The sequence below is a fragment of the Poromitra crassiceps genome (assembly GCF_964638095.1).
Source record: "Poromitra crassiceps genome assembly, chromosome: 20".
Classification (NCBI taxonomy): Eukaryota; Metazoa; Chordata; class Actinopteri; order Beryciformes; family Melamphaidae; genus Poromitra; species Poromitra crassiceps.
In genome coordinates, this window is record NC_139637.1 from 27829679 (window position 1) to 27855620 (window position 25942).

The 25942-nt window shown below is 43.6% G+C and overlaps 2 protein-coding genes across 2 annotated transcripts in view; one reads left to right on the forward strand and one right to left on the reverse strand.

The window, feature by feature from the left end:
* Positions 1-5047, reverse strand: part of gripap1 (GRIP1 associated protein 1) — an 87210-nt gene extending 82163 nt beyond the window's left edge. The window contains exons 1-3 of the mRNA XM_083657020.1: positions 4940-5047; positions 1996-2062; positions 1771-1832 (exon numbers count right to left, since the gene is read on the reverse strand). Coding sequence (XP_083513146.1) covers positions 1771-1832; positions 1996-2062; positions 4940-4987 — 177 coding nt within the window. The 5' untranslated portion in view covers positions 4988-5047. The remainder of the gene's footprint in view (positions 1-1770; positions 1833-1995; positions 2063-4939) is intronic.
* Positions 5048-9849: 4802 nt separating this feature from the next.
* ptpn18 (protein tyrosine phosphatase non-receptor type 18) overlaps positions 9850-25942 on the forward strand; it is a 56076-nt gene continuing 39983 nt past the window's right edge. The window contains exon 1 of the mRNA XM_083657106.1: positions 9850-9969. Within this exon, the coding sequence (XP_083513232.1) occupies positions 9904-9969 (66 nt within the window). The 5' untranslated portion in view covers positions 9850-9903. The remainder of the gene's footprint in view (positions 9970-25942) is intronic.

Here is a 25942-nt window from a genome sequence, read left to right on the forward strand (position 1 = left end):
TATGATTAGTTGTGTGTGAATGGGGGCGGGTGCACTCGGAGTTTGTCTGTTAAATGATTGGCTGTTTCCGTGTCACTTGTACTAACAAGGTACATGATTGGCTGTATGAGCCACGGAGCAGAGGGAAGCGCTCTAATGTGCTGGATGAAAGTGGTAACATTTCATACATAAACAGAAAAAATGCAATTATCGATTCTGGAATAAAAGATCGATTAAAAAAATCGTGACATTAACAATCGCGATACTTAAGTGAATCGATTTTTTCCGCCACCCCTAGCAGACAGGTAGCCAAGCCGGAGGTACAGTAACACCTGCCACCCTCGTGCTGGTAGGCAGGGAATCTACCGCTACACTACCCCGACGCCTCTAATGAATCATTTTTAAATGACTGTTTACATTCTAGCAGCCAATGGCATCGCTGGAAAGATTTGAGTCTCAGAAATAGTACAGAATTCTGCACAGTCACACTTTGTGGTCACCCAACTGTTATTGATCACATGATATGCTGGCTGTATCGAACCTGAACCTCAGATCACGTATTGATCAGATCAGGAGAGAAACCGATCGGCGATAAATACGACAGCTACAAACTTGCAATGCAACATTGAGTATGTTTACATTACATGCACACTTAATGTTCCACTATTCCAAATTTGACAATATTCCCAATTTTGGGATATCCCGATATATCAGCTACAGTATGTGTGTTGTAAACACAGAGGCATGCCCCAAAAGAGAAGCCTACATTTCACACACCTACTTTGAATCGTGATGAAAGACTTGGATATCAGGTTGTTGTAGTAGAGTATGCATGCCTGCATGTAACTGGGAATATTAGTAAAATATTCATTTTCATCAGCCACGTAAACAGATTAGTAGGAATACTGTAGTCTTTTTCAGAATAAGGGCAAAATCCAGAATATGTTGTGCATGTAAACAGTCACTTATATATAGTCCTCTTTTACTTGAGTTTGTTCTCCAGCATAACCACAACTCAGGGATCTCAACCTTTCCCGTTGCTCGCTGCATCTTTACAAATATGATGTGTTGCATCACAAAGTGATGAATCTGTGCAGCTTGACTTCTGCAACCCTTCCTGTCATTCACTTGTTGCAAAACCATCTAACTCGAGTTTAGAGGCCGACCGATACTGGATTTTTGAGGCCGATGCCGATACCGATATTAGGGAGTAAAAAGAAATCCGATATCGATCCATCTGCCGATATTCTTATATACACATTATATTACACAATTTTCTTGCAATGATCCCTCAAATATCAAACACTTGACAAAGATATGACTTGACATGACTTGAGATATATAATGTGGGCAGGATATTTTACAGCTTATCCATAAACTTTGTTGTCCAAAATTACATCAATGCAATGGAACAGTAAACTTCACTGGGAATTTAATAATTATAAATAACTAGAAATAGAAAAACACAAATAGAACAAATATAAAATATAACTTGAGTTAAGAGAAAAGATCAAATATACACCACATGCTGTCTATAACTAAAAATACAAAATACAAAAAGATCAGCAATATCGCCAAACATGTCGGCCGATACCGATATATCGGTTATCGGCCAATATCGGCCGATAATAGCGGTGGACCGATATATCGGTCGGGCTCTACTAAAGTTGTTCTGGCATTGTATTCTACACATTCTCAAGGTCCACAGGCTCCGGGGTTTTTGCAACGTAAACACCTTCCTTTGTATTTAAAATAGAAAATGGATAGAAAATATATACATTTGTATTTTACCTTTTGTGCTTTGACAAAATCTCTCTCCAGAACCACATTCTTCTGACGGACGCCATTCAGTTCTGAAACACACACACAAACAATACAGTATACAATATAACACATCTAAAACAATATCAACAATATGATATCTGCAGCCGTGTGTGCCTGGCCCAGCTCTGCGGGCAGAGAGAATAATCTCAACTCTTATGAATGAAGATTTAAAGATGAATGAAGATGTCTTACCAGCAGAGTTCTTCCGGAGCTCGTCAGACAGCTGGTAGTTTTGGGTTCGCAGCTCCAACAGCTGAGCCTGCAAACACACACGCACACAAACACACACGCACACACACGCGCGCATGCACGTGCACGTGCACGCACACACACACACACACACACACACACACAATTACTTTATTCACTTTACTTTACTCATTAAGGCGGGCGATATTGACTGACAATATCAATATCACAATATTTTAGGGTGAATACCTGGAATATCTCAATATCGATAATGTGACAATATTCTGGGGACGAGTCGAGTATCCATGCTTTCATAAGACATTTACGTACACACAAAACAACTTTGAAAATTAGTAACAATCTATGTAATTATTACATATGACTGATTACCAACGATCTTTCAAAGTTTCTAAATCTTAGTTGTATGTGTGTGTACTGTATGTGTGTATGTGCGCCGGATATTACTGTGCGTATTTACGCACAGCTCTCCTCTGCCGATCTCACACTCTCTCCCTCTCCCTCTCTCGCGCATCTCGCTCTCTCTCCCTCTCCCTCTCCCTCTCCCTCTCCCTCTCCCTCTCCCTCTCCCTCTCCCTCTCTCTCTCTCTCTCTCTCTCTCTCTCTCTCTCTCTCTCTCTCTCTCTCTCTCTCTCTCTCTCTCTCTCTCTCTCTCTCTCTCTCTCTCTCTCTCGACAGGCACAAAGACCGATGGAAAAAAAGTTGTTATATCTAGTTTTGAGCCCGTCATTCAGAGGCTGTTTAGCCACATGTGAAATCTCCCAGCATGCATTGAGGCTAATACATTTCGACAATAAATATCAACCAAATCAGCCCAAATTGCCTAAAGTGGTAGATAGAAATAATGTTTATGTTCACACAACATGCAATTCTCGAACATTTCAATATTGGCCAAAATAAAACAGAAATCCAAACACAACCCTATGGTTGTATATATATCCCTCGCAGATTTAACGTGATTTAGATGAGTGACAGCCGTAACACGGTTCTACTGTGATGTCCTACTGTGATGTCCGTCCAATAAGACTTCTTACTTCACATTTACAATAAAAACACATTTATGCAATGACTTTACATAATGTAGGCTATATTTATGTGCATCATCTGCAGCACTGGAGAAGAAAAGGTAGCGAGAGAAAACGATATCATTCTAATCTGGACAAACTGTCACCAATCTAATCTCATCATGACATAGGCCACATAGGGATAGGCTATATTTTTAGGGTTGCTTGCAGTATTTAAACTGCAGTGAGATTGCATAATAGCATAATAATATGGAATAATATATATGGAGACAGACAGGGATGAAAGGGAGGGGGGGGGCTCAGAGCGCTTTGGTTGGCTTTTCTGACCGGACTGGATCGCTCCGTGGAATTGGAGCTTAAAAGGGAAGCTTGTGATTCATTTACTGCACTTCTCCAATGAGCAGGTTGTGCATAATTTTACGCTTAAAAGGCGTGGTTATAATGCTTCCGATTGCAGATCCGAAGATATGATCGTCCGCCTAGTGAAGCCAGTAATTTAGCCGGAACACCGGTGCTGTTAAAATGATACTGCTTGCGTGAAACAACCATTTAGAAGCAGTCTCTCCACAGCCTGGGCTGAATTTACAGCAGGGTATGTTTGATCTCACTATCTTGGTGCACCGATTGCATGCAGCGAGCAAACAAGATTCAAGATTCAAGATTCAAGTTTATTATTTGTCCCCGAAGGGCAATTTGTGTGCAGCAGATATAAAAAGCATAGCGAATACATGAAAAAACAAAACATGAACAAATTAAAACAAACATGGAGCATGGCAGCAGTTTTTCAGCAGAAAAAGGATCAAGTAAACACAGGATAAAAGTAAAATAAAACAACACATGCAGTCACACGGAGACGGCGGCTGTCAGTGATCAACGCAAATCCAGCGCACCTGGGAAGCAAAACATGTCATGTAATACTCAAACTCCCAAGGTTCCTGTCGGCACTTCTCCTGTCCTCAATACGGCGCAGGCTGTGCAAAGACTTTTTTAACAGCGTTTTCCACCTATTGAGGATTTGAACACTGTGTGATGATGACTGCTGTACGAGAATATCTCGGAGTACAGTAAAGCAGCGTCACGTTATGGGGCTAGGTCATCATCAGAGCATCGCTCTACCTGAACATTCACATTCATAATCACATCAACACAAACTGGGGCCTCAGTCAAAACGGCTCAAAACAACATCAAAACTAGAATTGTGTGTATCAGGCCTGAACCACAACATTTTCGAGACTTTTCCAGACATTTTTTCCAAATTCCTAAACTATTCTATACTATACTATTCTATACAATTCATTTGTAACAGTTTTCCAGACCTACAACTGCATTTAGTAGCCCTGGAGAAGCAGGCTGGTGCCTGGTTGTGTTGACGTACCGCTGCTCTAACAGCCTGTTACAGACAGACCACACAACTGTGTTGTCCCGAGTGACTCAGACCCCGTGACACTCATTAGGACAAGCGCTAGTAGATGCTAGCATGCTAGCTAGCAGAAATAGAAGCTAACAGAAACAGCAGGAGAGAAGCTAACAGAAGCAGCCTCTCTTGCTCGTTTCCTCCTTCGGGCAGGCTGCAGCTAGCTAACAGCTGACAGCAAGCTAGTTCATAGCAGCTGTCAATGGAAACGCATCTTCACTGTTTATTTCACTGACTGATCCCAGCTGACTGAGCGTCAACTCCCACACACCCACACACACGCACGCACGCACGCACACAGGCACACACGCACACAAGCACACACAGTCCATTAGCCTGCTGTGCTCTGCAACAACATTAGCATGCGAGCTAACAGTGAAGCTAACGTTAGCTGTGATGGGAGCTGGTGTCTGTTGACAGGCGTGATGCAGCACTGACAGCTAACTGACAGCCAGCCTGAAACAACAGCCGCCATCGTTTCTTGTCCTACCTGCATCCGATGGAACTCCTCCTCGGACAGCGCCTGCGACATGGCCATGTTGACCTGCTGCAGCTAGCTAGCAGGCTAAGCTAAGCTAGCGGAGGAGACTGACTGTTGTGTGTTGTCAGAGGGAGAGGAGAGAGAGGGGCAGACAGAGAGCAAGAGGAGAGACAGACATCTCACTCTGACTCTGTTTCCGAGAACCAAATTGGTATCATCATTCTTCTTCTTCTTCTTTGGAGATGTATGGCGGTTGGCATCCATAAAGTTACATTACCGCTACCTAGTGGATTTTAGCATTTTCACAGTGCAAACTATTTACAGTGGAAAGTGTTCCAATCATCACCAGTTAACTTACATCCATCAGATCCAAGAGTCTCTTGACAGCATCAATACAAATTTAAATTAAATACAATCTCTTGGCAGCATCCTGCACATTCATCCTGCACCATTTTAATTGTCTCTGTCTCCCTCGATGTCCATAGCACAATAACCATGGCAATGAATGGCAGGAATCCCTTCTTGTCCATGCAGATAGTTTGATTCACAATAATAGCTCATTCCTTTTCCTGCTCTGGTTCCTTTTGTACAGCCATCCTTCCTATCTTAATTTATCTGCTACCCCCACCTCCACTGAAAGTCATATCATGATTTCCTCACAGTGAAGACACTTTGCTTGCTCCTTTACTTTGCACCTTGCTACACCACAGTCAACCATAGGGCCATATGAAATCCATGTTATATTCTTCCAAATTAAATGTTTTCCATTTTAATTTTAATTTAGCGGTTAGGATCACTATTTTTTTGTTTCTTGATGGCTTGACTCTTTCAGACAGCTTCTTCGACATGCTTCTCAAAGTGAAAACCAAGTTGTGAGGTCATGTAATGGTCCCACAAAAGACCGACCCCCCTCTCAAAACACCCCAATCGAAAACAGAATCATTTCTGTTGGCTTATTTTACAATTATGAAGTCGTTTAGGTTACTACAATAATTAGATATACTTTTTTATAATTGGGCATATTTTATCAATTTCAATTTCTCCACCCTGGCGTGTTTTTGTTATTATTTTGGGTGTTGAAGTTGTATACAAAATGCTTTGTGAACATACTGTCATTATTGTATAATACCTGCTGCAATAAAGATGTTAACAAAAACTACTACACGTGTCAAACTCAAGGCCCAGGGACCAAATCCCGCCCGGCACCTCATGGCCCGCGAGAGCAAAGAACACAATTTGCACAATACAATTCTAATAGTTGTCTGTTTGCCATTATTTTTCCTATAATTCTGCTTTCAGAGCAAGTTATTAATTATTGTTATTACTAAAAACCAATCATAATTTAATCAGACGCAACTCCGCAAATATGAGAACAAATAGGTTAGATAGATTTATATCATGTTACATTTACAACCAGCCCTTTGAGGGCAACCTCACCCCGGTTTTAGCATCCCTGCACTGGCTGCCTGTTCATTTTAGGATTGATTTTAAAATTATTTTAATTACTTTTAAAGCCAGGCATGAGTTGGCCCCTCCCTACATCTCGGCCCTCTTAACCCCCTATGAACCGGGACGCAGTCTTAGATCCACTGGCAGGGCAATGTTAAAAATTCCTGGAACTAGAGGCTAAAAACCAAAGGGGACAGGGCCTTCTCTGTAAGGGGCCCCCCGACTCTGGAATGCCCTGCCAGAGGAGATTAGACTTGTGACATCAGTTCCCTGTTTTATTTCACTTCTTAAGACGCATTTTTATCGAGCAGCTTTTAATGTCTGATGTTTTCCCTGACTTCGTTCTACAGTTTTAATTTGATTGCCTCTCTGTGTTCTTTTTCTTCATTGACTGTTTTTACATGATTGTCTTACTGACTGTTGTCAGAATTTTGGATTGTTTACACTGACTTCAAGGCGGTTGAAATTATTTTTCGGGATGGTTCCGGGGCAGCGATGTCATTTTGCTGCTGCTGTTGTTTTGGTGAAAGTAATGCAAAAGTAAAGTAACGAGTTACTCTACACAGACAGTAATATTGTAAAGTAACGTATTACTTTCAAATGAAAGTAACTAGTACTATGTAGTATATTACATTTTGAAAGTAACTTGCCCAACATTGGACACCATCATAGCCTATCTTTGTATTTCAAAGCTCTCTACTACTTTATTGTTGCCATCAAATGGGGGTTGTGTCAAAGTCCCCTTCCAATTTGCTTTGGTAAATATTGCGTAGGTTTCCAATGCAGAGCTGTTGTAATCATGCCAGAGCCTGTATTTTCCAACTTCTGCCTGTCTTTTCCATTGAAAATGACCATTGTTGTTCTGCTTCACAGCGGGGAAACAGCGCCATCTCTGTTATGGTCATTGTTGTTTTGCTTCACAGCGGGGAAACAGCGCCATCTCTGTTATGGTCATTGTTGTTCTGCTTCACAGCGGGGAAACAGCGCCATCTCTGTTATGGTCATTGTTGTTCTGCTTCACAGCGGGGAAACAGCGCCATTTCTGTTGTGTCCATGGGTGGAAATTACACATCCAGAAGAACAGAAATGACAGGCTCTGGCATGACAACAATGGCTCAAAGAATTGGAAACTACACAATATTTAAGAACGTGAACAGCCCAACTCGACGGACAACAAGCTTGGGTTTAACTTGGGTTTAAGGCAAGTAGCACTCCTGTTTTATTGTGATTGCTACATAATGGAAAAATAGGGCCTTTGTGAATGGAGCCCGCAGCGCTACGCTCAGCGCTACGCTCTCAGCGCTACGCCCGCAGTGCTACATCCAGCGCTACGCCCAGCGCTATACGCCCGCAGTGCTATACGCCCGCAGTGCTATACCTAGCCTCAAAATGAAAAACAGGCAGAGGCCCTACATCAAGGCTTAATTAGTCTCGCTAGCCAGCCTCTCTTCCTTTCCGTGACGGAAAGCTGGCTAGCGAGACGGCTAAATTGACATCAGCTTAAAACTTTAACATTGGGTAGCCTACATTAGCTATAACGACTACGTTTGATGTTTGTTTGGAAATAAACAACCTTAATCTGAAATATAGGCTAGGCCTAGCCTACATATTTCGGATTAAGGTTGTTAATCTGGATTTTTTTTGCCAAAACTAGGCCTTTATTGAATGTGTCCTTCTGTTTTCTTCTAGAAAATCTTTTAGAAGAAAGCAGAAGCACACATTCAATAAAGGCCTAGTTTTGGCACAGTTATTTTTTTATTGCATGAAATGTCTTTCTGCACATCAACACTGCTGGTGATATACTGTATGATACAGTAGTTGATGAAATGTACTGGCAGATCTTGTGAGAGTGTGTTGCTGTGACAGAGACATGCAGGTCTCGAACAAAGTTCATTTAATTTGTCTGAACATTTTAGTGCCAGAGAGTGTTTGGATGTTATGTGGCTTGTGTGAAAAAAAAGGGGGGCGAAATCTACTCTGGTGTCGATGAGGTGAAAGAATCGGTCATAATCTGTGCTCATGTTCACTTCTCCCATTGGAGATGACACAGAAGCTTCAGCAGCAGATACAAATCAAGTCCTGTTTCCGTTTTTAATCTATGGATTGATTTTGATGTGTATTTTTAAATTTCTGTTACTGAAAAGATTTTTAAAAATGAATTGCAAACATCATCAGGCTATGATTAGGCGACTTTTGCAATGTCGTAAAAAATAAAATACAAATGAAGATGTGGTGGCGCTGATGATAATCAAAGCTCAGGGAAATGTCCGGCCCCTAGGCCCTTATCTTTCTGACAATGTGGCCCCCTGAACAATATATAGTTGAATAGCCCTGGCCTACATCAATGGAAATCACTGACATTTTAGCCATTCATTTTTTTTTCAATTCACCTGCATTTCATTTAAATCTGTAAAACACCACGAAGAAGATCATTAGGAATCTAAATCGTATGAATCATCTGAAACCCTCAGCACCAGCACACTGAATGACAGCAGACTCTGCTGGCGTTTATGGTATCAGAAATGGTGGCCGAGTGAGACTTCACTCTTTTTCCACCTCTCTGATTACAGCTAGAGAGACCAGAGGGAGGGAAGGAGGAGAATTTACAACATTACAACACTTCAGACAACATTATCAATGTATAATAAAACATTGTGGACATAAATATTTATTATTATGTATAATATTGTAAAATATGCAGTTTAGCACAGAGTAGAAAATCCCTTATAAACACTGAGTCCCCCTCCTCCCTCCCTCTCTCTCTCTCTCTCTCTCTCTCTCTCTCTATGGGATTTCTTGCTGTTTGTTTATGAGGCGGAAACAAACTGACCCAACAGTAGAGACAGAACAGAGAGAGAGAGAGAGAGAGAGCAGAGAGAGAGAGCAGAGAGAGAAGTATAGCAGAGAGAGAGCAGAGAGAGAAGTATAGCAGAGAGAGAGAGAGAGAGAGGTAGAGAGAGAGCAGAGAGAGAAGTGTAGCAGAGAGAGAGAGAGAGAGCAGAGAGAGGTAGAGACAGAGCAGAGTGGTAGAGAGAGAGCAGAGAGAGAGAAGTGTAGAGCAGAGAGAGAGAGAGTGGTAGAGAGAGAGCAGAGAGAGAAGTGTATAGCAGAGAGAGAGAGAGAGATAGAGAGTGGTAGAGAGAGAGCAGAGAGAGAAGTGTAGAGCAGAGAGAGAGAGAGAGAGAGAGAGAGAGAGTGGTAGAGAGAGAGCAGAGAGAGAAGTGTAGAGCAGAGAGAGAGAGAGAGGTAGAGAGAGAGAGAGAGAAGTATAGCAGAGAGAGAGAGAGAGAGAGAGAGTGGTAGAGAGAGAGCAGAGAGAGAAGTGTAGAGCAGAGAGAGAGAGAGAGGTAGAGAGAGAGAGAGAAGTATAGCAGAGAGAGAGAGAGAGAGAGAGAGAGTGGTAGAGAGAGAGCAGAGAGAGAAGTGTAGAGCAGAGAGAGAGAGAAGTATAGCAGAGAGAGAGAGAGAGAGAGAGAGAGAGTGGTACAGTAGAGTCAGGTCTCTCTGTCAGCTCAGTGTGGAGGATGGAGCTCCTGCCCGATCTGCTGCTCAGACTGCAGGACCCCTCCAGCCCCGAGCGAGACTACAATGTAAGTGTGTGTGTGTGTGTGTGTGTGTGTGTGTGTGTGTGTGTGTGTGTGTGTGTGTGTGTGTGTGTGTGTCTGTCTGTCTGTCTGTCTGTCTGTCTGTCTGTCTGTCTGTCTGTCTGTGTGTGTGTGTGTGTGTGTGTGTGTGTGTGTGTGTGTGTGTGTGTGTGTGTGTGTGTGTGTGTGTGTGTGTGTGTGTGTGTGTGTGAGAGACAACCTGTAAAGTGGTCTAGAGGAAAGTGTTTCTGAGAAGTGAGTCTTGGTAGTTAGTATAGCGGCTATATAATATTAGAACTGTATTCTGTTAATCAGTTTATTGCCTTACGTTACTTATAAAACATGTACACAGTTTTATCTCTTGTACATAGCTTGTGTCTTATTTTAGCGGTGGAGACTGGAGATGATGCGCCATGGCGGCAGTTATGGAAATCGCCCGCTCTGCGGGCTCCCAAAATAGTGACAGACAGATAGACAGACGAACCATGAATCGTCACTCCTCATGCCTAAAGGCGCTGACAGGGTTCTGCGCAGCCTCGACTTGGAGCCTTGCCACCGACAAGCGGCGACAGAGAGACTGTGCATACTCGAACGTAACTCGGCGCGTTGGCTGCGGTACACCTCCAAAACACTAGGTGGCTTGTGGTACACTCATGTCCATTACATATGACGCTATCGTGTTGTTTACCAAGAACTTGCAATCATGTCGGTGGGGGGACATTTTATTGTCCCTCCATTTCAGAACTCATTCCGGTGAGCCTGCAGAAGGCTTTGCTAGATGAGGGACAAGCCCTGTTAAATGAGGAAATTGCATTTCCTCATTCCTCACAACAAGTACGTCCAATCACAGCTCTCGTGCTGGTCACGTCACGTCCGCGTTGACGCCGCGGAGTCACATTTTCGAGGAGCTGCACACCCCCTCCGCCGAGCTGCGCCGATAGGACGGCCAGCTGCGGCGACCCCCTCGGCGCAGCCGGCGCCGGCGATTTCACTCGAGCATAATCTGCGCTTAAACCTAAAGCAATCGTCACGCTTCCAGTGACTCCAGCCCATCCATTCTAGTTGTCTATTGGTAATGCCTGGATCGCGCTAGCACCAAAAAGATTTATGATGTATGATGTATTTAAGATGTATTTCCAGTCAGCTGTTGTGTTGCGCAATCGAATGCAGCAAAGCACGTTTGAATGTTTTCATCATAATCCTGCAGATTCAATCTCCTGCTGAAGATTGAGGAATTTATGTAACGCGTGTTTGATTAGTAACTGTAATGTGATTACTGGATTAGTAACTGTAATGTGATTACTGGATTAGTAATTAGTAACTGTAATGTGATTACTGGATTCTTACACTACTTGTTACCGACAAATGTAATGTGATTACAGTAACCCCAACACTGGTTGCCACTGTGGGATAGATGAACCAACGTACCCGATAACAGACTTAGCAAACACATTTTCTATTTCACAAATAATTATTCTTGGGCAATGGAGCTTGCAAAAATATTTGGCAAGGCAGGTACATATACTCCAATAATCCAAAATCCAATACTGTATATAGAACTACATGATCATATAGTATAAAACAAGACTATTTGAAACTTATAAACAGAGAGGCCCAGAAGAAGATTTGTGTAAACCAAAATTGAGAATGTACAGTCTGATTAAGGGTATTTACCATCCAGCGCACTGTCACCCTTAACCTGCCATGCAGAGCATAGAGGTCTGTCTGCAGGTAAGATGTAGGGTCTTAACCTGCCATGCAGAGCATAGAGGTCTGTCTGCAGGTCAGATGTAGGGTCTTAACCTGCCATGCAGAGGTCTGTCTGCAGGTAAGATGTAGGGTCTTAACCTGCCATGCAGAGCATAGAGGTCTGTCTGCATGTAAGATGTAGGGTCTTAACCTGCCATGCAGAGCATAGAGGTCTGTCTGCAGATAAGATGTAGGGTCTTAACCTGCCATGCAGAGCATAGAGGTCTGTCTGCAGGTCAGATGTAGGGTCTTAACCTGCCATGCAGAGCATAGAGGTCTGACTACAGGTAAGATGTAGGGTCTTAACCTGCCATGCAGAGCATAGAGGTCTGACTGCATGTAAGATGTAGAGTCTTAACCTGCCATGCAGAGCATAGAGGTCTGTCTGCAGGTAAGATGTAGGGTCTTAACCTGCCATGCAGAGCATAGAGGTCTGTCTGCATGTAAGATGTAGGGTCTTAACCTGCCATGCAGAGCATAGAGGTCTGTCTACAGGTAAGATGTAGGGTCTTAACCTGCCATGCAGAGCATAGAGGTCTGACTGCATGTAAGATGTAGAGTCTTAACCTGCCATGCAGAGCATAGAGGTCTGTCTGCAGGTAAGATGTAGGGTCTTAACCTGCCATGCAGAGCATAGAGGTCTGTCTGCATGTAAGATGTAGGGTCTTAACCTGCCATGCAGAGCATAGAGGTCTGTCTACAGGTAAGATGTAGGGTCTTAACCTGCCATGCAGAGCATAGAGGTCTGACTGCATGTAAGATGTAGAGTCTTAACCTGCCATGCAGAGCATAGAGGTCTGTCTGCAGGTAAGATGTAGGGTCTTAACCTGCCATGCAGAGCATAGAGGTCTGACTACAGGTAAGATGTAGGGTCTTAACCTGCCATGCAGAGCATAGAGGTCTGACTACAGGTAAGATGTAGGGTCTTAACCTGCCATGCAGAGCATAGAGGTCTGTCTGCATGTAAGATGTAGGGTCTTAACCTGCCATGCAGAGCATAGACGTCTGTCTGCAGGTAAGATGTAGGGTCTTAACCTGCCATGCAGAGCATAGAGGTCTGACTACAGGTAAGATGTAGGGTCTTAACCTGCCATGCAGAGCATAGAGGTCTGACTACAGGTAAGATGTAGGGTCTTAACCTGCCATGCAGAGCATAGAGGTCTGACTACAGGTAAGATGTAGGGTCTTAACCTGCCATGCAGAGCATAGAGGTCTGTCTGCATGTAAGATGTAGGGTCTTAACCTGCCATGCAGAGCATAGAGGTCTGTCTGCATGTAAGATGTAGGGTCTTAACCTGCCATGCAGAGCATAGAGGTCTGTCTGCAGGTAAGATGTAGGGTCTTAACCTGCCATGCAGAGCATAGACGTCTGTCTGCAGGTAAGATGTAGGGTCTTAACCTGCCATGCAGAGCATAGAGGTCTGACTACAGGTAAGATGTAGGGTCTTAACCTGCCATGCAGAGCATAGAGGTCTGACTACAGGTAAGATGTAGGGTCTTAACCTGCCATGCAGAGCATAGAGGTCTGTCTGCATGTAAGATGTAGGGTCTTAACCTGCCATGCAGAGCATAGAGGTCTGTCTGCAGGTAAGATGTAGGGTCTTAACCTGCCATGCAGAGCATAGAGGTCTGACTACAGGTAAGATTTAGGGTCTTAACCTGCCATGCAGAGCATAGAGGTCTGTCTGCATGTAAGATGTAGGGTCTTAACCTGCCATGCAGAGCATAGAGGTCTGTCTGCAGGTAAGATGTAGGGTCTTAACCTGCCATGCAGAGCATAGAGGTCTGACTACAGGTAAGATGTAGGGTCTTAACCTGCCATGCAGAGCATAGAGGTCTGTCTGCAGGTAAGATGTAGGGTCTTAACCTGCCATGCAGAGCATAGAGGTCTGTCTGCAGGTAAGATGTAGGGTCTTAACCTGCCATGCAGAGCATAGAGGTCTGTCTGCAGGTAAGATGTAGGGTCTTAACCTGCCATGCAGAGCATAGAGGTCTGTCTGCATGTAAGATGTAGGGTCTTAACCTGCCATGCAGAGCATAGAGGTCTGACTACAGGTAAGATGTAGGGTCTTAACCTGCCATGCAGAGCATAGAGGTCTGACTACAGGTAAGATGTAGGGTCTTAACCTGCCATGCAGAGCATAGAGGTCTGACTACAGGTAAGATGTAGGGTCTTAACCTGCCATGCAGAGCATAGAGGTCTGACTACAGGTAAGATGTAGGGTCTTAACCTGCCATGCAGAGCATAGAGGTCTGACTACAGGTAAGATGTAGGGTCTTAACCTGCCATGCAGAGCATAGAGGTCTGTCTGCAGGTAAGATGTAGGGTCTTAACCTGCCATGCAGAGCATAGAGGTCTGACTACAGGTAAGATGTAGGGTCTTAACCTGCCATGCAGAGCATAGAGGTCTGACTACAGGTAAGATGTAGGGTCTTAACCTGCCATGCAGAGCATAGAGGTCTGACTACAGGTAAGATGTAGGGTCTTAACCTGCCATGCAGAGCATAGAGGTCTGTCTGCAGGTAAGATGTAGGGTCTTAACCTGCCATGCAGAGCATAGAGGTCTGACTACAGGTAAGATGTAGGGTCTTAACCTGCCATGCAGAGCATAGAGGTCTGACTACAGGTAAGATGTAGGGTCTTAACCTGCCATGCAGAGCATAGAGGTCTGACTACAGGTAAGATGTAGGGTCTTAACCTGCCATGCAGAGCATAGAGGTCTGTCTGCAGGTAAGATGTAGGGTCTTAACCTGCCATGCAGAGCATAGAGGTCTGACTACAGGTAAGATGTAGGGTCTTAACCTGCCATGCAGAGCATAGAGGTCTGACTACAGGTAAGATGTAGGGTCTTAACCTGCCATGCAGAGCATAGAGGTCTGACTACAGGTAAGATGTAGGGTCTTAACCTGCCATGCAGAGCATAGAGGTCTGTCTGCAGGTAAGATGTAGGGTCTTAACCTGCCATGCAGAGCATAGAGGTCTGACTACAGGTAAGATGTAGGGTCTTAACCTGCCATGCAGAGCATAGAGGTCTGTCTGCAGGTAAGATGTAGGGTCTTAACCTGCCATGCAGAGCATAGAGGTCTGTCTGCAGGTAAGATGTAGGGTCTTAACCTGCCATGCAGAGCATAGAGGTCTGACTACAGGTAAGATGTAGGGTCTTAACCTGCCCATGCAGAGCATAGAGGTCTGACTACAGGTAAGATGTAGGGTCTTAACCTGCCATGCAGAGCATAGAGGTCTGTCTGCAGGTAAGATGTAGGGTCTTAACCTGCCATGCAGAGCATAGAGGTCTGACTACAGGTAAGATGTAGGGTCTTAACCTGCCATGCAGAGCATAGAGGTCTGTCTGCAGGTAAGATGTAGGGTCTTAACCTGCCATGCAGAGCATAGAGGTCTGACTACAGGTAAGATGTAGGGTCTTAACCTGCCATGCAGAGGTCTGTCTGCAGGTAAGATGTAGGGTCTTAACCTGCCATGCAGAGCATAGAGGTCTGTCTGCAGGTAAGATGTAGGGTCTTAACCTGCCATGCAGAGGTCTGTCTGCAGGTAAGATGTAGGGTCTTAACCTGCCATGCAGAGCATAGAGGTCTGACTACAGGTAAGATGTAGGGTCTTAACCTGCCATGCAGAGCATAGAGGTCTGACTACAGGTAAGATGTAGGGTCTTAACCTGCCATGCAGAGCATAGAGGTCTGACTACAGGTAAGATGTAGGGTCTTAACCTGCCATGCAGAGCATAGAGGTCTGACTACAGGTAAGATGTAGGGTCTTAACCTGCCATGCAGAGCATAGAGGTCTGACTACAGGTAAGATGTAGGGTCTTAACCTGCCATGCAGAGCATAGAGGTCTGACTACAGGTAAGATGTAGGGTCTTAACCTGCCCATGCAGAGCATAGAGGTCTGTCTGCAGCTTGTTTAGTCACAGTTTATATTGAAAGTGTTCACACTGCACTGAATCTGACACTGCATTTCCTCTGGTCACCAGCAACACACCAGCCAAGTGTGAAGTCGATCGGACAAAACGGTTCTCCAGATATGCAGATGACACACAGATGTGTGTAGTAGATAGATGCCTTAGGAGGTGCTTTGTGTTTGATGAGTCAGTTAGGATTAAAGATGATCTTTCATAGCCACAGTAAGTACAGTCATTAAATTACAAATGAAGAATTTGACTTCATGCAAGTGCAGTGGTGCAAAATAATATAAAGTCTGTTAGTATGATGGGGGCAACATGTCCTCCAACTTATACAACCATATATCACGTAGCAGTGCAATACGACCATGTATCACGTCTGCTAGACTAGCGCCCCTCAGTGGCAGATAAAAAGTACTATGCTACTTCCGCACAAAAGCAAGTTGAAAAAGCTACTTTTATTGGGGAAAAAACAGCTGACAAAGAACAACAAAGGGTTAGGGTGTGGGTTAGGTTTAGGTTTAGGTTTAGGGTTAGGTTTAGGTTTAGGGTTAGGTATTGGGTTCGGGGTAGGGATAGCAACGAACGGATAGCACAGCTATCGGGAGGAATTTGGTGTTCATTGGATTGTCCAAGGACACTTTGAGGAGCCGGGGATCGAACCAGCGACCTCTTTTATCCAAAACGATTAGTGGACAACCCGCTTGACCTCCTCAGCCACAGCTGCCCTGATGAAGTGTATTGGTTGTACTCAAGCTCTCACCATGTTATTGCTGTTGTTTGTCATGTTTGTATGTGATTACATGTATCTCTGTATTTATCCATTGATCATTGGCCAATCGATCAACTGATCGATCAATCTATCGGTCTTTATTAATTTGTTTGTTTGCTTGCTATATGTATGTGTATATTCAGGGGGAGAGAGAGAGAGAGAGAGAGAGAGAGAGCCGGAAAAGGCTCCTATAACAAACCCTAGAGGTGTTAATAATCTACAGGGAAAGAGCGGACACACACACACGCAGGCACACACACACACACACACACACACACACACACACACACACACACACACACACACACACACACACACACACACACACACACACACACACACACACACAGATGTCTGTGGTTTCAGGCTGTAAACTACATGTAGGCTATGCAAATGAGCTGCAAACTGACTCCAGTCTGTAACTTCATCTGACGGAATTGTCTGTCATTTTGATCTGCTAGGCTTTCTCCTGTCTCCTTCTACCCAGAATCCTTTGTGTTTGGTGTGGTTTCCTGTGGTTGTACTTATCAATATAAAGAGACACTTGAACTTCCAGTCTTTTTTTGACTTATTATGACCTATTATGATTCTTTCACCCCATAATCATCACAGTAAATATTAGACCCATTTTCCACAAGCCACACATCTTCTGAACATTATGACACTAAAAAGACATTTTTCAGATCGACAGATCAGGAGAAAATTAACTTTGTTCATTTTGCAAACAGGAGCTCGTTAGCAGGGAGCGATTAGCTCATTAGCTACATGTGAAGTTTGTTGATGTAGCCTAGTAAGTAGCTAAATCTGTGGTTGGAAAAAATATGATCTGTCTCTGGTCGTAGTGTCAGTTCTCTTGTTCGAGGACTGACACTCAGTAGCTGTTCGAAACCGGTCCCAATTACAGAAATAGTGGACTATATACTGTGTTCACCATTTTTTACTAGTGTCCGAATTCCCAACTGTTAATTTGATTCACTATATAGTCCACTGTAAAATACCCACAATGCATTGCAATTTCTAGTACAATTTCCTACAGTTTCTCCCATATACTGTACCACAGTGCTGTGCAATGCGTCCGTGCTTCCCAAAGGGGGAGAAGAGTGAGGTGTCCGAAGCTTGTATGTGGCTTGTGTGTTATTTGGTGGCATTAGAGTTCAAAGGTCAAGCCTGGACAGACTAATGTGCCCTTCAAGTGAGCTCGTGTTTACCGTGAATATGGCATCACTGCTATGCTGATGACACCCAGCTTTTCCTTTCCTTCCCCCCCTCCGACACTCAAATCGAGGCTCGCATCTCTGCATGCCTCAAAGACATTGGCGACTGGATGTCTGCCCACGACCTCAAGCTCAACCTTGGTAAGACAGAGCTACTCTTCCTCCCAGGAAAAGACTGCCCTCTCGCAGATCTCTCCATCTCCATTGACAACACCACTGTACTGCCCTCCCAAACAGCTAAGAACCTTGGGGTGATCCTTGACAACCAGCTGTCTTGCTCAGCCAACATAGCTGCTACAGCACGCTCCTGTAGGTTCTCTCTCTACAACAACATCCGCAGAATCCGTCCCTTTCTCACAAGAGAAGCGACTCAACTCCTGGTCCAGTCTCTTGTCTCCTCCCGCCTGGACTACTGCAACGTGCTCCTGGCCGGCCTACCTGCCACCGACATCCGACCGCTTCAGCTCATTCAGAACGCTGCAGCCCGTCTGGTATTCAACCAACCCAAATTCTCTCACGTCACTCCCCTCTTCCAGGATCTCCACTGGCTTCCCATCTCGGCCCGCATCAAATTCAAGTCACTGGTACTGGCCTACAGGGCAGTACACCAGTCAGCTCCCCTGTACCTGCAATCTATGGTCAGGTTCCAAACTTCTCAGCGCTCCCTTCGCTCCTCCACCAGTGCAGGTCGCCTCGCCCCTCCTTCGCTACGGGGGCTCAAAAGTCGCTCATCCCGATCTCGACTCTTCTCGTCCCTGGCACCCCAATGGTGGAACGAGCTTCCACCTTCGGTCAGGACGGCTGAATCACTGCCGATCTTTCGGAAAAGACTAAAGACTCACCTTTTCAGGCTCCATCTGGGCCCTTCTTGATCTAACTTTGTTCTCTCTCTTTCTTTATTAAAAAAAAAAAAAAAAAAACTAACCTAAACTTGTACCACTGTTCCTTCAGAAGTTGTAGTTGTCATAGACTGTGCTCCATAGTTGATTGCTCTATTGCTGACAAAAAATGTGTTATTGTAAGTCGCTTTGGATAAAAGCTTCTGCCAAATGACGTAATGTAATGTAATGTAATGGCATGAGTCCATTTTAAACAGCCCCTTCATGTGAAATTCACAATGTTTTAAGTGGACATTTTCAGAACACTCCAAGCTCACTCACTCACTTGTGACATGTCTTGTGGTGTTTTCACAAAATGGCGTAAGTAAATATTAGGGATGCACGATAATTATCAGACCGATAAATTATCGGCCGATATGGCCATTTTGCGTTATTATTTATTATTCCGATAATGGCCTTTTTCCGATAAATTATCCGATAATAATCATGCTTTATTTTTTGCCTCGCAAGCTGAGCTTTTGTTGTCGCACACTCGTTGTCGCACACTCGTGACATCACAGCTGTGACATAAACATGGCTGCTGCCAGTGTGTTGCTGTTTTTCAGTTTCAGAATGATCAGAAAGCTACTGTAATTTGCAATCCATGTCCTACACAAGTTCCGAGAGGAGGGGAAACCTCTAAGCTGGCATTACGTTAAACCAAAGCTGGCGATGATGCAGCGGATATGTTTGTTGTTTTTGTTAGTGAGTTTTGTTAGCGAGTTTTGTTAGCATTAGCTCGTAGCGCGGCCTACCCTGCAGGCTCGTCCGCTTGGCAGACAAACTGAAATTTACAGTCTGTGGCTTGTGATCAAACAGCCTCGCAAAGCACTTAATACACAGAGCTGACGTAAACTTATAGAAACTAATGGAAACCCCTTTACCCGAAATGAAACATCCAGATTTAACTCCAAAAAACCACTCGCTAACGTTAAGCTAACCGCGCTAGTTAGTGTTAGCTGCTGGACAGAGCCATCTAACAGAGCCAATAATGAAAACAAAGGCGCAGTCGCACATTAGGCTACATAAAAAGCATCAGTCAGTCAACATCACATAGTGTCTTTTCTTTAATCTGGTGGCAGCATTTCTGAGTACTAAAAAGTGAAATGACACAGATGGTTTATAGTGCCTGCCCCATTCATTGGGCCCAGGCTACAATTCACTGAGAACTGGAACCAATGCAAAATTTGAACAGATCAGTAACATGACAATAAGAGTCTAAATTACCATGCCTTTTGTCATTGTGTTTTATCTGCAGACTAAGCAGTCATTGGCTTTCCGTTCTATAAAAGCCTTTATTTTTGTATTGACTATAATTAAGTGATAACTTTATTAAAACAATCATATTATATCAGAAGTTTTCTTTGTTTTGTGTTTTTTTTTTTTTTTTTTTTTTATTTTTTTTTTATTTAAAAAAAATAAAATAAAATAAAAATTAAAACAATCATATTATATCAGAAGTTTTCTTTGTTTTGTGTTCACAGTGATGTCAGTTAGATTTGGTTAGGTCAGAGCTATGCTCACTACATCATACATCTACCCTAACCCTTTTTTAACCCCAGGTGTGCATAAAATACAGGTTAAAAACTAAAAGAAAAAATTATATATCTATTTTTATTATAATAATTATCGGTTATCGGTATCGGTTATCGGCAGGAGAAGCAGATATTCGTATCGGCTGAAAAAATCCATATCGTGCATCCCTAGTAAATATATATAATCTTTTTACCTCTGTCGTTATGCTTTTGCATTTCCTGCATTAACGTAGTCTGGCTAGCTAGTGTTAGCTAAATTGTTAGCCTCTGCAGAGCTCAGAGAAACACATCAGAACCTGCTGTCAGTGAAAGCAGCCTTACAGCTCAGCCATAAAGAGGCTGATAAGACCGAGGAGACTGCTGCTATGAGACAAAGTCCTTTTCAGAACAGCTGAGCCTGAAATATAACAGGAAATAACCTGGACTCACCTGGAACAACCAGATACAACCTCGACATTTGCACTTGTGAAGTGAAGAAACTTCTCCTTTCTCTCATGATGGCCTTTGTATCTCCATCGTTCAAATCTTTTTTTATTCATTCATTCAAATCTTGTTGTTTATTAGTTATGGCTGATTGACAGGTGAAAGAAATATGATTGACAGGTGAAAGAAATATGATTGACAGGTGAAAGGAATGTGATTGACAGGTGAAAGAAATGTAATTGCCAGGTCATTGACAGGTGAAAGCCTGCCTTGGCTACTTCTAGTGCAGTTAGTGGTTCACTACATTTCCCAGAATGCCTTTCAACGACCACCAGAGAACTGCGGACCTGTACTCAGCTGATGGCTTAACGAGAGATTGTCCTGTCTAGGGATGTTCGATATTGGCTTTTTTACCGATATCCGATATCCGATATCCGATAATGTCCAACTCTTAATTTCCGATACCGATATCAACCGATATCAACCGCTACCGATATAAGCGGGCTTTTTTTTCACCAAAATTTCACGTAACAAGTTACATAATGTAGCTTAATGTAGCTGAAGAGTTTAATATACATGTATAATATGCATGTTGTGTTAAAGTTGTAAGTGTTAGAGAAGCGAGCTTGTGACCAGAAGGTCGTCGGTTCAATCCCCGGGACCGGCAGGATAAATCTGGGCGGGGAAAGTGAAAAGGCAGCGCTTGCCCCTCCCTCATTACCACCACTGAGGTGCCCTTGAGCAAGGCCCTTAACCCCAACCGCTCCAGTGGAGCTGCTCAGTGGCCAACAGATCAGACTGTGGTTGTACTGGTCAGCTTCCAGGTATGAATGTGTGTGTGAATGTGAACAGGGCACTCCTGAAAAAGAGAGCATTGCTCTCAGTGAGACTCCCCCTGTATTTAAAAAAATAAAAAAATAAAAATATCGGCATGAAAACCGATACCGATATTTTCCGATATCGATTTTTTTTATGCTAATATCGGTAGGCCGATAATATCGGACATCCCTAGTCCTGTCCACTACGTAGCTCCGTTCGTGAAGCCAATGTGGAAGTAACTTGAACCTTTCGGATGGCCTGCAGGGGGCGACTCCACTGGCTGCAGAAGAAATCTGATTGTATGGAACTGAATGAGGGAATGAGCCTACTTCTCACTTGATTGATGACGTCAGTAAACACTTTGTTAATGAGTTTATGTCTCAATCTCTAGTTTCAAGTCTTCTTCATACAGCATCATGTTCATTTAGTACATTATGATCCTCTTTACAGTCAAATAGACCATAAAGCAGATATGCTTTCGGGTGATTGACAGGTCGTCTGTCCAGTGAACACGCAGCTCGCTGATCTTGGACCAATAGCAGGCGGCGCTGCAGCTCTTCTCATCCAAATTTATGACATTCAAAATGGGGGTCCACAAACCAAAGTGTGACGTCACGGTAGCTACGTCCATATATATCTATTTATCTATATCTATATATATCCACCTTATTTCTAGCAGCCATGATGCCTATGCGTTTTTCTTCCGGTGTGATCCACCCAGCTTTGTTGCTGACAGCTTGACACCCGTCTGGGCGAACGGAGCAAATCACTAATCAGGTCCAGCTTGGCAGAAATCTCATCGATAAATATCCCTTTAAGAGCGCAATGTGTAATCGCCTACTGTGGCTAATGTTAGCTGCTAGTTAGTTATGTTACATGGCAGTAAAACGCCACTGAATGACCAAATTGATATAACTTTTAACCATTTCGGGCAAAAGCGTTTCCATACCAGACCTGATTCCATGCATCAGCGTTGGTTAGTTGTTTATAACGTGGCTGGCTATATTTCTAACGTTCTATCTATCTATCTCTGCACACTGAAAATACTGGGAGGCGGGCCATAGCGTCTCTGTCGATGATTTGATTTGACAGTTCTGGGCACTGGCGTTGGCGTTGGCCAATCCTGGCGTGTTCCACCCCCAAATCGATTGTGTTCTGGCGCAAAGCGAGTGGCTTCTAGGACGAACAGGCTCTCTGACTCGCGTGCCACTAATGTTATTTTAGAGCAGCGCAGTAAATACAATATTCCTGGAACGCGAGTTTAACGAAACAGTTACATGTCCTCTGCATTCTACATCAAATAAAGACATTACTGTTTGTTTTATTTGGTATGTTACATACTTATTGGCCAAATTATGTTCAATTCAGCCAGGGTACAAGGCGGCCATCTTTTCAAATCAAGTAGAATACCGTTTTAGGAAATGGCAATCTGCAACAATAAGTCACATTAAACCGGAACTTGTACCCACAATTATTTGTACAGTGGGGCATTAAAAAATAAGGTGGATATGCTTTGTAGTTGTATGGCTGTAGTGGTAAATACAGAGGTGGGTAAACTATCCACGGTGAGTAGTTTACCCACCTTGATTGAAACTAGTTGTTTTCCCTCATTGATTGATACAGTTGATCTGAAAATCGGTGAGTAAACTGCCTGCCTCTACGGGTCAGGCTCAGCGGGTCAGGCTCAACGGGTCAGGCTCAACGGGTCAGGCTCAACGGGTCAGGCCCACACTACATCTCTGAAATGCTTCTACACTATGAACCATCCAGATCCCTGAGATCTTCAGGCACTGGTCTACTAATTGTCCCGAGGACCAAATCAAAACATGGTGAAGCCGCGTTCTCCCACTATGCCTCTCATAACTGGAACAAACTCCCTGAACACATTAGATCTGCCCCTACTCTGCCTATTTTTAAATCCAAGCTAAAGACCTTTATGTTTACTCTTGCCTTTAACTGCTACTAAACTACTGCCTCTCTCCAGCCCGGCAGAATAAACCTGTATTTCATGTTTGTTAATTTGAGTGTATATTCTAACTAAAACTGTCGGCTGTGTTTTTTATATATGCATTGCTTTGCTGCTTGTTTTTTCAATTATTTTTTTGTAAAGCACCTTGAATTGCCTTTGTGTATGAAAGGTGCTGTATAAATAAATTTGACTTGACTTGACTTGACTGATTTCAAAGAGGTATCAGGTAAACGGTGTTTACTTGCGTTGACCCTCCACTACAGCTAAAGAGGTAGCAGGTAAACAGTGTTTACTTGTGTTGAGCCTCCACTACAGCTAAAGAGGTAGCAGGTAAACAGTGTTTACTTGTGTTGAGCCTCCACTACAGCTAAAGAGGTAGCAGGTAAACGGTGTTTACTTGCGTTGACCCTCCACTACAGCTTTGCTTGGCCTGAGGGGAAGTGAGAGGAGCTCTCTTGCTCTCAGGCTGCCAGGCTCTTCTGATCTGAGTGAAAGCTTTCATCAGGACAAAGATGGCACCCAGAGAGGAACATGAAACGTGCACGCTTCCTTTAACAGTCCCCTGTAGCGTACCGCAGGGGGAGTCTGGAAGTAGCACTTCTGGTTCCTATGGGGGAAATGCAATAAGTGCATGAAATAAGGTCTGTGGTCAAAGACCAGCTGAACCCAAAAATGACTTTCTTCTTCTTTTAGTTCACATACCTGGGTATTCGGTGTGCCTATTTAATAATGATGTATGCAAAGAAATTCACAAAAATCTAATTTCTTTCGTTTTTTCACACTTTTTCACATCAAAAGTGCATTTTTCAAGATTTCATTGATAACAGTAATCTACAGTTTGCTGACGTCACATACTGCTATTAAATTTCTACCCCAACCAATCATATCACGACATGACAGCTGTCAATCAATCTTCATTTCAGGAGAATTTTCTCCTCCAAATGTACACACACACACACACACACACACACACACACACACACACGTGCTTTGGAGGCACCATGAAATGTGTCCTCCGCGTTTGACCCATCCTGGCTGGTCCTCCTGCATGCTGCAGTGAAGCGCCCGGGGACCAACCTCTTGCAACCGTCGCTGGTCAGACGACCGTCTTCTGCATGTTTTGAGGTCCATATTGATGTTATATGGAGGAAACACCATCACAGTGACATCACAGTGACATCACAGTGACATCACAGCGAGTTGACGATGTCTGACGACATGTTTGACTCATATCCTTTATTACGTTACTCTTTGATTTGTGCAACCTGCTTTCTATAACAGCATGTCCCCTGTCACGTCCTGCAACAACCACAGTGTGGGTTTTCCCCCATTACATTACATTACATTACCGTACATTACATTACATTACACTTTTATCCAAAGCGACTTACAACACATTTCTGTCAGCAATAGAGCAATCAACTATGCAACACAGTCTATGACAGCTACAACCTCTGAAGGAATAGTGGTAAAAGTGTTTTTTTCTGTGTGTTTTTTGAGAGAGAGAGAGAGAAAGATGTTAGTTCAAGAAGGGGCCAGGTGGAGCCTGAAAAGGTGTGTTTTAAGTTTTTGCCGAAAGATTGGCAGTGAAGCGGCCGTCCTCCTGACCATAGGAGGGAGCTCATTCCACCATTGCGGTGCCAGGGACGAGAAGAGTCGGGATGAGCGACCTTTGAACCCCCTTTTCTTAAGATCTTTTCTTTGGGCGTTTTTGCCTTTATTAAAATAGGACAGTAGGCAGACATGAACGGTGGAGGGATTGAGAGGGGGGGACAAGGAAACCACGGACCACGGGTCGGATTCCAAACCCGGGTCGGCCATCACACGCCGTGTGTGACTCTGGCTGACAGAAACGTGTTGAAGTCTCTCTGCTGCAACAACAACTGTTTGTTCTCACTTCAGTTAGTCAATAACCCTGCTTCCTCATTCGCTCTGTAGTAGACACACACACACGCACACACACACACACACACACACACACACACACACACACACACACACACACACACACACACACACACACACGCACGCACACACACACACACACATGTTGGCTCATCATTAATCCAGGCAGCAGCTTCCTGGTTCTGACTCATCCAGCGTCCAGCTGGTTCAGAGCTGACTTCACTTTTATGATGTTTGAAACCTAAATTAAATCGCATTTATGCTTCAAAAGCATCATCTTTCTGAACAAAACCTCGAAGTAACACTTGGTCATAGTATCTATGATGTCGTTTGTAATAGAGATGTAACAGTATGAAAATTTCACATCATGATTATCGTGACCAAAATTATCATGGTTATCGTATTATCACGGTATTCGTAAAAAATTGCTTAAAATTTTCAAAAGGCACTGAGAGACTCACTGAAATCATTTTACGTTTTATATTGAAAACTCAGACCAAAAAAGGATTGACACACACTCACTGAAATCATTTCTCCAAGGCTGCACCTTTGCATCTGGGAGACGGTTGCCAACTTTGGTTGATGATGGACAGTATTTACCATGTTTTTCAAAGCACTGTAATCATGGTACCACGGTAATCACGGTACCACGGTTTGAATGATAATGAAAATGTGAAACGGTACGGTTATCGTAAGGATTTTATCACGGTTATCATTAAAACCGGTTATCGTTACATCCCTAGTGTAAGTAGTACACTTGGTCATAGTATCTATGGTGTAGTTTGTAAAACACATGG